This window comes from Mastigoproctus giganteus, chromosome 6 (assembly GCF_048544385.1).
Source record: "Mastigoproctus giganteus isolate SK-2022 chromosome 6, ASM4854438v1, whole genome shotgun sequence".
NCBI classification, from domain to species: domain Eukaryota; kingdom Metazoa; phylum Arthropoda; class Arachnida; order Uropygi; family Thelyphonidae; genus Mastigoproctus; species Mastigoproctus giganteus.
The window spans coordinates 46,186,727-46,201,627 of record NC_143580.1 but is presented as its reverse complement, the minus strand read 5'-3'; the positions used below and the strand labels follow the sequence as shown (position 1 = coordinate 46,201,627).

Here is a 14,901-nt window from a genome sequence, read left to right as displayed (position 1 = left end):
AATGCCTGTGGCATTGCAGTGAAAGAGAAACAGATAATCAAGTGATATGGAAAATAATTATCAGTTATTGCTTTTTAAGTGATATTTTAAATTCATAAATATATATAAGTGGTGAGGTTCTTAAAATAATTTAGAAAGAATTTTGCTTTATAAGTACAATACAGCTTTTAATGATAAATAATGGCAAAACAGAAAATTAAGTACCATATCTGAGCCTGAAAAATGTGTGAAAGATGTCTGAAATGCTAAAAGCTTTAAAGAGGGGAGCAGCTTTTAGTGTAGCATGTTACTCTAATAAGTCATTCTCCATCCACAGGAAATCAAAATACGAATTTCTATTTTTAAGTTTAACTACTGCTGAACATAAAGCTAATTAAAATAACAGGCCTGCTTGTCTCTCTATAATGGGCTAAGGTAATATTGCTACTATGATGATTAATTCTCAAGTATAAAAGTCAAGGAAAACACTGCTTTTTCTGATAGGTATACATAGTTAAATAATTCTACAGGTTGTCCCTAACTACACTATAATATATGGTAAGCTGCAGCCATTATCAACCCACTGCAGGACGGAGGGAAATGAGCCATTATCTGCCATGCTGGTCCAGTGCGAGTTGGCAGATCAACTGAGGCATGGGCTTGAACCTGAGTCTACTACTCAAAGAGATATGCTGCTGCACTCCCGCTCCTGACGACCGGGTACGGAAGCCTGTCTATAATATATGACACATATATAAATCACTATTAATCACTCATACTGCAGACATTTGCCTATCCTCTGACAAAACTGCAATATTTTATATATGACAATGCTCCAGTGACATTAAATATACGTCTCTCTTTTGGGAAACATCCTCATTTCAGACAATCCATAGTAGATACCTTTTATAACACAGAGAGAGAGAGAGAGAGAGATGCTTTTATCAGTTTGTTTTCTTAAACAACTGATAAAAAAACCTTATTGAAAATATTAAATTAAATTAAATATAGGCAACTGAAATAGAAATTCATGTAGAATAATGGAACTACCATGGTTTTAGTTCATAACAGCAAACTTTGGAGTACTGACAATTTGCCTCTCACCGAAAAATTCTTGGATTAACGGCACTTCCTGCAAGAGTAATATAGTGCTACTTATTTAAAAGAGAAACATTATTCTGATAATTGTTTCTGCAGTACTGGAAACTCAGAGAGCAAACCAATGACAATGATAAAGCAGTTAATAAAAGAAGTAGTGAATCCAAAGCCTGTATATACATAGATGTCACAGTCATATTTCATGAGAGTAATGAGAAAATACAAAATTGACTATATGAATGGAACGAAAAATTATTCAAGGACTGTAAAATGGAAATAAGGAAAAAAAACACAACCACTGCAATGACGAGGGGAAAAAGTTAAGGGGGCAAAAATCAAGCTGAGAAGCAAGTATCTAGAAGTGGCAGAAAATTTCAACTATCTAAGGAGCAAAATGACACAAAATGAAAAATTTTGTAAGAAAATCAGTAGAAAAATAAAGCAGTATAAAAATACTAAAACATAAGAGAAATAATCTGGGGAGAAGAGATACCAAGAAAATGCAAGGGAACCCTGTAAAAATCAATTTCCTTTCAATAGTAGCATATGCTGTAACAATATGGACAATGAAAGAAAAATAGAAAAGTGGTTATAGACCTGTGAAATTAAATTCCTGCCAGCCATGTTGGGATGATGACATTACTAGTTACTACAGGAACATTTTGTGTGTGGGGGGGGGGGGATCTACAATCCAAAGATATGGAGAAAGCAATCTGGCATTCTTATCTACAACAATGTTATTATTTGCTTTTAAAAATGCATGCAAAATAAAAAAAAAAAAAAAAAAAAGTGACATTCAAACCTACATTCATTCTCTCTCTCTCTCTCTCTCTCTCTCTCTCTCTCTCTCTCTCTCTTCCCCCCCCCCTCCCTCCCTACATCGAAATGTGTTAGGTCAGAAAATTTTAAAATCCAGCACCTCTTGATCTTAATATTCTTTCAGTGCTCATTATTTCACCAACTGAAAATTGGTGAAATAATAAGTGCTTAAACCTGAGTGGAGTGTAATCTGCCTTTAATTTCTTAAAGAGCTACTCATTATTATTCTCAGAAGTTTTGTGGCTGGCACAGGAAGTATGACAAAACTTTTGAGAATAATCGGTAATTCTTTAAGAAATTAAAAACAGATTACATTCCACACAGGTTTATGTGCTCATTATTTCACCAATTTCCACTTCTTAAATCTCCAAATGTACTGGATTTTAATAGTTTGTTGTGCATAACAAGTTGTATTGTTCAATCAGGTCATTATCTCTGCCTAATATACCTGACAAATGCTTTACTAGGGTGATATCTGATCAGAAGAATATGCAATCTCAGAGAACTTACAACAGTTCCTATTAGTTTTTTTACTACTAAAGGCATATATCATAAATATGACAGCTAAATAAATGATACAGTTAAAAAAATATTAAATATTTTTTAACAGTTCTCACTCCCCAGACTTTAGATAAGTGATAAAAGTATATTTACTATGGTCTTGTGGCACAATAAATATATCTTCTCTTGTGTTTACAACAGTCTTCAAGTCTTATTCATTACTGTTTAGCTTTCAACTGGGTGAGGACTAACTTCTTGGTTTTCCTTTTGAAGGAACTTTTTGGATCTTTTTTTTTTTTTTTTTTTGGTAGTTGTTGGCGCATCGGCTTCTGTGGCCATAATGCACCTCCCAAGGTTTTTGCAGTATTTTGATCCAAGCCCGAGGCGGGATTCGAACCCGCGACCTTTGGGTTGCCGGGCAGGCACTTTACCCACCCGGCTAGCCCGGTCGGCTCTTTTTGGATCGATGGGACTGTTTTAGGTTATATTCTCTAACACGACCTTAAAGCTTCTCTTTTCAGGATATGATTATTCAGCATGTGGTTTCTGCTGGTATATTCCACAAAGAAATTGGTGGTATGTCTTACTTTCTGCTGTATTGTTTTTCTTTATTTTCAAGAAAATTCTAGTTTCATGCATATAATGTGATCATCTCTCTCTCTCTCTCTCTCTCTCTCTCTCTCTTCCCTTCCTTCCTCCATCTAATTTCAGTGTTTTGCATTCAAAGTCGGGTGAGTTGATTTCAGCTTTTCTAACTATGCAAAGCTTTTTAATCAATAGAATGTGACAGGCACCACCACAGAATCAATTTTCTTCTCTTTATGCCATTGTTAGCAGTCTTTAGAGAAGATTTATGTTTGTTTTTAGTTTTGATAACGAGGTTTATGAATGGTACAGTCAGAAAATATGCGAACAGCTTTTCAAATGAGCAAGGACTCACTTCTTGGTGATTTGTGCTACCCATGTAGCACAAATCACCAAGAAGCACAAATCACAGCAGCTTTGCATGCCACTTGTAAATGTTGAAACTAACATTATAACACTGGATGGGATGATGGATACATGGTCTAATAAGTCTTTTTAGGTAGCTTGCTTTCATAGCTGCAGGTGTTTTAAGTGGGCTGATTTTTCAAAACGTACCATTCCATAAGCAACATCAGATTTCAGTGTCTACAACCTCTTGGCACTGAGGTAAAGTAATACCCATGAAATTCTCAGACCTGTTGGGTTTTGATAAGCTGAATTCCTCAATTACAGTATACTCAAGCCAGATTATTTGAGTTAAGAGCACATAATATAAACAAGGGTAGTGTAAAAGTCATAATGGAGCTTTTATTTCAGTTGGTGTAAACTTTAAGATGTCTGCTTATCACGGATTTTGTAGTCTATGATATCTTACCATTAAATAAGAACTCACCATCAGGCCTATATTGAACCACCATGGTAACTGTGTGACCAGCTCCTTTCAGTGCTGCAGCTGCTTGTTCATGAGTAGCATGCCTTAAATCAACTGCATTTACCTAAAAAGTAAAATATACTAAAATTATTTTCATAGGATTTTCAAAAGCATAAGTAAATTTTTCATGAGACTATTATTTTCCTAACTGCTTGTTTCATTCTGGGAGGGCACTTATGCATCCATCATTTTATTGAGAGATGTTATCTAATAATAATAATCTATTAGTTCCAAATTAGCCGGACTTGCAACAAAAATATAACTACTAAAATGTAGAAGCTGGCTGCAGTTTTGCTTCCAATTGTCCTGAATTTTGAACAACTCTTGCTCTGCCACTGCCAGTGTGGAATAATTGTTTTTGTAGGGTTTTAGCATGACAAATGGCAAAACTACTATACTGTCAGCGAAGATATGGAATAGGGAAAAGTGAATGTTGGTATGGGGTAGAAAATCCTCTCTATCTTAAAAATGCTAACAGTATGGACAATTATGGATACTTCTCACTGCAATTTTTTCTTCTGGTCAATGTAATTCTTTTCCCTGTAACTTGAAAGTATTTATGATAACTGCAGCAGTTTTTTCCCTTCTTGAATTTCATAATCTAAGTAATCAAAAATGCTTACTTTCACATATCACCTTTCAAAAACTTATAGCACTGTGACATGAATTTCTAAATGTTTTTTCTTTTTGTTTTTTGCTGGTCTGTAATGCTATTACTATCTCACATAAAAATTCTATATAATAGCATGGTTGTTAAGAGAGCAGGAGGCAGAATTTGTAGTTTTACCATTAGCTTACAATAATTATTTAATAAGGACTTTACATCTTATATCATAGCACCTATGATTATTTTAAAACTGCACAAGCATGATGTTTAAAGGGATTAGGGCTGTTTTGAATTAGTGTGAAGGTAACACATATCAAGATGAATCAGTATGACTGTAAATTGCTTGTGGTGAAAAAAAAGTGTCAGAAAAATGATCCCAATGGTGGCAGAAACCTATGCATTATGACCAACTAACTTGGCACTGAGCAAGAAAGGTTACTAATATTTCTTAGTCAGTGAATGTATTTATTTAAAAATAAGAGCTTTTCACTTATCAGGCACAAGTGGAAAGGTCTTTGGTTTGAAGAAATATGTATTATATGGGAACAGGCAGACATAATCCAAAATGGTACATTAATATTTACAGACATGGTAAATGTATCTTTTATTAAATTAATCGGTACTTTCAAGCAATTTTTATTTCATAATATAGCCATGCATCCTTGCAAAAATAAAATGTATCCCTTATTTTTTGAAACCATTCACTTACTGATATAATTTGATCTCCTCGTCGAAGCTCTCCACTCAGATCAGCTGGTCCACCAGCTAAGATAAAGGAAATAAAGATACCTTCACCATCCTCTCCACCAACGATGTTGAAGCCAAGACCAGTAGGACCTTTTGTTAACAACACTTTTCTTGGCTCCCTTAAAAGAAACAAAAGAATATGACTACATTAAGAGGGGAGAAGGGAATAAAATATTAACAAAAATATTTATTTTAAAAGTTTTAAAATGTGAAAAAGAAATAGCACGATAACATAACATCAGCTTCTTGAAGTTTAACTAAAACTGAAATATTTCTGAGTGGCTATTCAAGTCTATAACTTGATATTATAGTCTAAAATTATTGTTTAAGTACAATAATTTTAGCCTACTGAAAATAGAAAAGCCACACTTTTGATGACCTTGCTAACTAAGAGTACCTTACAAATACTGACTAACCTCATTCATTTGGCATTATCACTATCATCTATTACAGTAATGGCTGAAAACTTCATCTACCTGAAGAATTGTGAATTGCTTTATAATCTTAAAATCTTCACCACATGTAGAATTGACGAATATTTTTTATTCCAGAGTGTCTAACACCCAATATATTTAAAGAAAACAATACCTTGGCGCAATATAGCCAAAGAAGCTTTTGCACCACAAAACTACAAACAACAAAAAAACAATACAATACCTCTATTAAAAAAAAAAGAAGAAAATTCAGTCCACAGGTAAGCTACATATATCTCCATCTTTTTCAAGAGCAACAAAACATCTAAGAAAAACTAGATGTATATATAGTAGCACAAATCGTAGAAAACAGAAGATAATGCAGCTGTCTGATAAACTAAAACAACACAGTAGACCACACATGCTCAGTGTATGTGGTACTCTGCACTAAAAATCAGCAGGGCCACCTAATAGAGGCTTTGTAGCAAATAATGACAGATTCAATATGTCTGTGTTTGAAAAACACATTACAAACTTAACTGATATCTGGAAGAAAAGCAAACTTTCTGCAAAGCCATAAAGACCACACAATTTCCAGAAATCTTCCACAAAAACTAAAAAAGCTTGTAGGTGTATAACTAGGTAAATAAAAAAGTTATCAAAAATATTTTTAAAGAAATATATAATAATATAACAAATAAAGAAAGACTAAAATAGGAGATGGAGTGTTTTCTAAATTATTACTTCAAATTGAGAAAATTAAGGACTAAGAATTCATGGGAATGCCCGAATAAGCTTCGATCCACTGATGGCACTGAACTGGACACAAAGATAAAAGAACTGAAGGAAGAAAATATAAATGTAAAGTTAAGAATATGAGAAAACTAAAATAAAGAATAAATTTTGATACTAAAAGGAAACAAAAGTCGGTAACATATAGGAGAAAGAAATTCAAGCTAGAATTGAAGAAAGATAAGGATAGTTAGACAACATTGTAATATTCTCAGAAATAAAACATTAAATAAGTCTAAAAATAAAAACTTTAAGCTGGTGCATTCTACCTATGGTGGCTGTGACATGAACACCGACAATGAGACAGGAAAATAAATTTAGTAGTAATGCAGAGGAAAAGATACAGACAGTAATAATAAAGCATAAGAACAGGAATAAAGGAGAAGACTAGAAGCAAGAATATCATGGAAAAAGCTGAGAAGGAATAAGAGTTAATGAGTAGACATGAAAGGAAACTGAATGGACACCAAGAGAATTAAATTGACCAGAAAAAACATGAAGGAAAATATTTCTTCGTGGAAACAGCCAGGAGTCATCCCCATTATATGGGGAACCTGGGCCATACACATAAGGAAGCAGCAGATGTCGACATCATATTGCAATACTGCTTTAAAGATATATCCTCAAAATGTAAGGAATGTTGGGTTTCATATTCCTAACATTTTGGGATTATTAATGCTAAAATTACACAGTCATCATTGTCCCCACCAGACTTAATCCTAGCTAGAAGACAAACTTCTTGGACAGCAAGTTCTTTGCCTTTGCTGATTCAGCAGTGATGATTTCTCCCACTAAGGCACAGTGCTCATTTGGTTTAATGCCACTGAAAAATATGGAATCTGCCACCAGCTGTGTACAACTACCTGACTGCTTGATAAAAAATATGGAACCATGTCACCTTCTTATCATTTTTACAGTAATGTTAAAGAGTTAAAATGAGCTTCACAATCAAAATGGAGATGTGCCCATTGCTATAAGCTAGAAAGCAATGCTTCTGATATAGGTTAAACTCAGAAGCATCATCAGCTTGGTCCATTTCTACTTCTCCAACCTCCTCCTCAGGATTGCTAAGTTATTAGATGAACAAGATTATCACTACACAATGCTTCCACTCACAGTAAATGGGCACTGGACAGCAGACATTTCCCAGAAGTCACTGATAACACTGGTCAATAAATTTTTAATATATATATATATATATATTTTTTTTTTGTTTTTTCGTTTTTTTGATGAAAGTATTTTTTTTCTGTATTGCTTTGCATGTGCAGAGTTGAGAAATCAGCATTAAAAAATTATTTTGCTAGAGTTTTGAAAATACTTGTTTAAAAAACACAGGCCTAAAAAGGGATAAGCAAAGAACATCCACCATACTGTTTTAATTTTTCTTATATTGAAAAACATGTTATGCTATAAAAAATTAATAAAACAGTTTAAAATAATAAGAATTGGTACATTTTTAGTTATTGAAAAAAATATATTAAATCACTTAATTCATATATTATACTCTTTTTCTTTGCCTGTTGTTTGTGCCCCACATCTGGGGCATTTCTTGTCACAGTCCAGCAATAGTCAGCTAGCATTGCAGAGTTCCACTTGCCTTGGTACTGCTTCTCCATCACTAAGATGTCCTAATGGAATCTCTAATGCATGAGATTCCATTAGGCCATCTTGACTCATCACTTAATGTGCCACAATTGTCTAGGAAAATATCCAAATGGGAGTGAAGAGAGTGTATTTTTAATGGCATGTTGCAACCTAATTTATAGTATAATGACAGGTTTCATACAAGCTATTTACAGTTGTCAACTTTGTTGTTTCCCAGAAAGTTTGTTGCTACAAGTTTGAAAGCATCCTAGGCCATTTTCTCATCACCTTGAAGGCCCTGGTCAAAGTGTTCACTTCGAGAAGGTCCCATATCTGTGGGGAACAGGCCTTCCTTTATTTTGGCCTCAATAAGTCTTGAAAATTTTTCCTTCAGGTATTTGAAAGGTGGTCCATCTTGATCCATGGCTTAAGGAAACAAAACAAATTGTTTTCTAATTCCAAATTTTATGTGTAGTGGAGGTAATAGGATTTTGCCTGGCTCAACTAGTGGACTGTAATGGACATTCTTTTCATCCTTGGATTGAGTGATTGCCTTGAAGGCCAGTCTTTTCTTGTGTAATGAGAAGACCATGCTCTACTGTCCCATTCACAAAGAAAACAGCAAAATTTTATGTTCTCCTGCTGCATTCCTAACCAGATGGCAATAACTTTTAAGTCACTGCAAATCTTCCATTGGTACCCCTTGTAGTTGATGGATCAATCAGAAGCTTCATGTTATCGTATGATAACATGGAGCTTCATATGAACTGTATGGCCTATTTGAATTTATAGCACTGCATTGCTATTATGTAGCAGCACTACTTTCAAGCTCAATTTAGAAAAATCTATGAAGAGTCTCTATCTTGAGGGTTCATTACAATATATAATCCATTAAATCATTGATGTCAGTGCAGGCAAGAAGGTTATTTTCCATTTTAAAAAACTGGGTTAAATCCTTTTGGTAGCACCAGTATACAGACACTAGCATTATCTTGAAGGAGATTCCACTGTTGCAGTCTTGAGCCAAAAAGTTCTGCCTTATTTTCTGGTAAATCAAGATCCCTGATAAAATCATTTAATTCATTTTGCATAATTTTGTGTGGCTCTGCAGAGGGGAATTTGGAAAAAACATCAGGATCTGTTGATATGGAGGGCTCAGGCAATTTATCTCAGCCATCACCTGACTCTTCATCAGATTCTAAAACATATTCAGCTGGTGGCACACAAACAGGAAGTCTTTCTCTGTGGGGAGCAGGCCTTCCTGAAGGAACAGCAGTTAGTATACTCAGGTAGCTTAAGATTCACTTTTCTTCTTGGAAATCCCCTGCTGAAGAGGTGGTACCATACAAAAATAGCAGTCACTATATGATCTGAAAGCTCTCTCCATATCATAAAGAAAACAACGAAAGGCACTAAGTGGCCTTTGTGATTTAGCCAGCTACAAAGATTAGAAGCAAAAGTATCGCAGCAAATATGAGGCATCCAGCTTTTGTCTTGGCCATTAACTTTGCAGCCAAAAAATAACAGTTATATGCTGCAACTTTTTTTTTTTTTTTTTTTTTAACCAGAGTAATGGTATGGTTCTGTGATGTAAATGTGACGTCACAGACATAAAAAAAATTATCTGCACTATTTACACACTTACGCGATATGCTAAATTTCAAGTTAAAACAACAAGTGTAGTGTGCAGACAGATGCCTGGCTCAGACTGACTGATATGGCTAGACAATAAATAGTGTGACTCGGCACCAGTGGTTGTAGTGTTGCCATACAAACTCTACCAAGGTCAAATTTCCCTAAAAATCAAGAAAAAACATGCTGAAAGTGACATGTATAGTATCATGAAAACTAGAGCTAATACATTTTAACTGTCATATTTGTATTTAGCCCATTATAATTAGTTGAAATTGACTAACGTTATTACCGAAACATTTTAGCTGTTCACCAGTGTAATTGTTCACAAACTCAATTACTGCTCATTTTGCTGTTGTAATACCGAGAAATTAGAATCCATGTGCTTATTATGAGAAAACTTGGGTTCAAAAATAGCACACTAAGAAATCACCTGCATCAAGCTTGAAGACCAGTAATGGAAGGCCTCTTATTACAAAGTCATGTGTACTCAAGCACAGACCACCCTCTGTCAAAAAGGTTATTCATGCCAGAGTCAACATTTAATCCTGAAAGTGGAAATATTTGTACCCTGGAAAGGCAGCACATCTGGTGCCACATAAAATCCACTAGATGCTCTTTCACAGATGCTGTCATTAATGCCACTCTTGGTTGCCACTTTTCTGGCCCTGAACTAAATCCACTTCTTCATGCAGGGGATCACTCCAGAAGCAGCAAAATTACCTTGGTTGGCATAAGAACTGTTAAGACTAGTTTCATAACATGAAATTACCAGGTGATCAGCAACAACCACTCCAACAGTTTCATTAGAAAGCTTGATCCAATTAAAAAAAGAAAAAGAGGCAGAATTGAATGAACTCATCATACCATTTAAAATCAATAACAAGCATCTCTCTCTCTCTCTTATATACTTCCATTAGGATTAAGACTGATGGGTTCAATTACCAATACCTCAATGGTGAATAATGGCCAGGTCTGCCTGTGATGCCTTACTGTGAAACACTAAATGCTCTGAACCTATCTAACCCTAACCATTAGCAATGCACACTAATGTCTGCATAGCTATTTGACTTCTTTAGAAAAGACTTTAATGAGAAATCTAGAATAAGGTACAATTCAGAGTCTCACACATTCAAGAAGGGTCAACATCTGATTTTGGCTGAATGCCAATATGAATATATAGCTGCAGAGCTCATTGAAGCTCTTTGTTCAATTTCAATTGAGCACTTTTTTCAATAGGTCCTGCTGATAGATTTTTTTTTTTTTTTTTTTTTGTTCAAATGGCAAATAATGCGAGAAAGCAAGCTAATACTGCATTAGCAAGGAAAAAAGCTTCCATTTCACCTATCCATTCTCTCTGCTAGTATGTTTAGTTCTTCATTGAATTTATTCAAACTATCCACTTCCACAACTTTGAATTTATGCCCCCTTGTGCAGTAAATTCAAATGGTAAGATCTGGTCATCTGTGTACACAATCATTATTATTAGCCATATGGTGCAAGGAAGCCTAAGGCTTATACTGCTCCAACCAAAAAAAAAAAAATTTCTGAGTTACCCTGAGAGAGAGAGAGAGAGAGAGAGAGAGAGAGAGAGAGAGAGAGAGAGAGAGAGAGAGAGAGAGAGAGAGAGAAAGAAAAATCACAAAGAAAGTAAAGAATGATGATATCCAGCTCAGGACCTTGGGTGTGCCAAACCCATACTCACCAGATGTGACCCCCTGGCATGTACTGAAGTTAATATAAAATCTTATTACAGTGGATGCCGCTTATTGTGACCATAATTTGGTTTACGAAAATTGATAACATTAAGCAGCTGATAAATTAAATGGAGCATATATTTTTTTTTTTTTTGGTGAAATATAAAAAGTTGTTTATCTTACCAGTCTTTTTTTTTTAATTATCCAATACAGCATATATACTCAATACACCTAACCATACCACATCTGGTGTCTTTAGTTGCTTGGCATAAATCTGACATAATGCAGAGCATAACAAGTTTGGTAATGTATATATTGCACTATGTTGCTAAGGCATGTTCAATTAATTTTCTTAAATTAATTGAATTTTTCCATTTTATGTGATTAGTATTAACCATGTGGTGAAAGGAAGCCCAAGCTTTTTCTGCACTAGCCAAAGAAATTAAATAAAATAAAAAAATTAAACACATAATAAATAAAATAAAAATAAACTACCTACGTGTTTCCCTCCCCACATAGGTATATCTACCTATCCAGCTAACCCAGTGGCATAGCCATGGTAGGGTCAGCAAGTAAATTTTACCCCCTGATGCCGAAATCTGGTATTGTGGTACTTTTTATCGTTAGGTGCCTTTTTTTGTGAATGTACCTGCTGACAAAAAATCCTGGCTACGCCCACTGAACTAACCTTTGAATTTCCCCAAGCTGTCAGCCTCAACTACCCAATGGAGGTAACTAACTCAGTTATTAACTCGCTAACTAAAAATTTAAAATAATTTGAATACGTGCCCGCTACTTCTGGAATGATTTACAGGAGTGAAAATTTCACTTTAATTTATTTTACTGTCTCCAAACTCTGTAGCCCTCATTTGAAATTTTTCCTCATATGGGCACTCTAGCAGATCTCACCAAACAGGCAGCTAATTTTTGTACCATTTCAAGATGTTTTTTTTTTTTTTCTCAAATGTATCTCCATATGTGAATACAGTATTAAGTGTGGTCTTATAATTACCTTATACAGCGGAGTTATCACCTCTCCATCTCTACAAGGAAAATGAGAGGGCATGAAGTCTCCTTGCACACTGTCTATGCTGCACAGAGAACTTCAGGCCAACCCATACAGCCTCCCAAATCTCTTCCTTTCTCTAGTACTTTTAATTCGACCCACTAAGTATATATTATTATTTTTGGATTCCTATTCTCTCGTGTAAGACTTTCATTTCTGCATTAAAGCACAGTTGCCACTTTTCTGACCATGCTTGAAGCCTATCCAAGTTGTTCTGAAGTACACGAATCATTAATTAATTAACCATTCTCCTTCATTCTCCTTGATACTTCATTCTCTTTTCCTTTGCTGCTGTCATTTAAGAAAATCAGAAACAAAAGTGCCCCAGTACTGATTCTTGGGAACCCCACTTCTAACTTTTCATTAATTAAATAATATATAAAAAGTAAGTCTTAAAAGTAGGTGTTTTTTTTACCTCACTGCACATAACTCACAATGTACTAAACAGTAGAAATGGTTTAACCTTTTGACATGAAATTTGATATAAAGGTCCCTAAGAATATCCTAGATAAGCCTTGAAATGTTTGGAACTGCTATTGCAAATTTATAGCTACGGCCACTTAAATGAGCAAGGATTGCATACACCAAACCACAATGCTGCAAAATTTACTTCTGGCAATAAAAGGAAATATTTTTTAATTTACACGTAAGTGTATATAGCCCAGTTCTTATGTACAGTAATGTTCCTGTGTGGGTGTGTGTGTGTTGTGATGGTGGCTATGAAATCAAAATTTGCCTGACGCCTACTCAGTAACCAACAGAATATACATACACACTGCAAATTTGGTGTCAATCTGACTTTCTTCTTAAGTAATGCCCAAACACTTTCATAAAGGAAAGTGTCTAGGCATATCTGACGTTTCAAAAGTTGTGCAAAAAATTCTGATATGTATCCAAGGGCCCAAAATAATAATAATAAAAAAAGTAAAAAGTCACAAACAGGAGTCTGATTATGAATACTGTAGTTACAGAGCTATGGGTGTTTGAATAATAATAAAAAGAAAAAAAGAAAAAAAAAAGTGAGTATGGAGTTCTGAATGATAACAAAATTTAAAAAATACAAATAAGCAGATGCATGTATGAATATTCATTCTAATATGAATAAACATTCTACTAAGTATATGTCTGCTTATTCTTATTTATTCTTTTTACCACTCAAAACTCCATAGCCATTTTATAAAATTCAAACAGCTATTGCTCTATAACTGTACAAAACTGGACATGTGATTATGGCTTTACTATTATTATTATATATTTTTAATTATTTATTTTACATACCAGAATTTTTTGAATATGCTGGGTGGCATAGCAAATTCTTATGAAATCCAATACAAAATTTAATTTTGGAACCAACTTTTGGTTTGGGGGGGGAGAGATATTTGTGCATTGTACAGGTAAGCCACACCAGTGCGGTGATATAGTTTTGAAATAACCTATATAGAGGAACTTCCCGACTTACAGAAATTTGACTTTACGTAAACTTTTCCCGGCCCGTGCAAACTTAAAAAAAATCGTGGAAACGTATTTTGCATCCCGTAGGAATAAAAGAGGGATTGTGAAAATATTGTAATGTGAACCCAATAACACGTGTTTTTTTTTGGTTTTTTTAAAATTCGTTCCAAGTCCTTGGAAGTTGAAAATTTCTCAATATTACTAAGCTATTTATCTCTCTTAAAGGTCATATTTATAATGGAAATTGCACTACCCTTTCATCATTATCATATGTTCCCATTATAAGAATCAATTTTGAATGCCTTTGTGATATTTTTCTAAAGCACGTTTCTGGAGGTCACGACCATAAAACAATTTGCACTTTTTTGGTTTTTTTCTAATTATAAACGGGTAGTAAACTCGATCTTATTGCATTTGCAATAATACCGATAACTGCAATTGTGTGGGTTTTTTAAGTTATTATGGTGAAATGTGTTCTCATTCACTGAAATCTTCAATCACATAAAATACAAATTTTCAGAAAACTTTTCAGCATTCCTATTTATGTATTACAATGATGAGGGGGAAGTGACCAACGAAAAGTACAAGTGGTGGTAGTGCCAGGAAACGAAACAAAATTGATTTAGAAATGAAGATGAAAATGATTAAGTACGAAACAGGACAAAGTTTGTCATATATTGCAAGGGAATTAAGGTCTCGCTGCTTCAACAATGAATACTATTTTAAAGTGCAGTGCATGTATAAAGGAACATGTCAAAGGATCAACGCACTTAAGATCAATAGTGATCGCAAAACAGCCTTCAGGTGCTATATCAAAGATGGAACAGCTGTTAATAATATGGATGGAAAATCAGATTCAGAAGCAAGTGCCCTTGAGTCTAATGACCATTCAAGCAAAAGCAACAAGTATTTATAAAGATATTAAGGATAAGTACGGCAAACCCCAAGCCAAGTTCGTGGCAAGCAATGGGTGGTTTCCACAACGTTAAAGTATGTGGTGAAGTCACCAGTGACGATTCTGCAGCTGCAGAGAATATTTGTGATGTGTTGGAAAAAAT

General features: G+C 34.5%; 1 protein-coding gene across 11 annotated transcripts in view; it reads right to left on the bottom strand.

The window, feature by feature from the left end:
* The window catches only part of LOC150084219 (MAGUK scaffold protein DLG1-like), an 855,099-nt gene that overhangs the window by 80,128 nt on the left and 760,070 nt on the right, over positions 1 to 14,901 (bottom strand). For all 11 annotated transcript variants that reach the window (XM_090375940.1, XM_090375935.1, XM_090375941.1 and 8 more), the window contains 2 exons: positions 5,170 to 5,326; positions 3,815 to 3,917 (listed from right to left, as the gene is read on the bottom strand). In XM_090375940.1, coding sequence (XP_090232066.1) covers positions 3,815 to 3,917; positions 5,170 to 5,326 — 260 coding nt within the window. The remainder of the gene's footprint in view (positions 1 to 3,814; positions 3,918 to 5,169; positions 5,327 to 14,901) is intronic.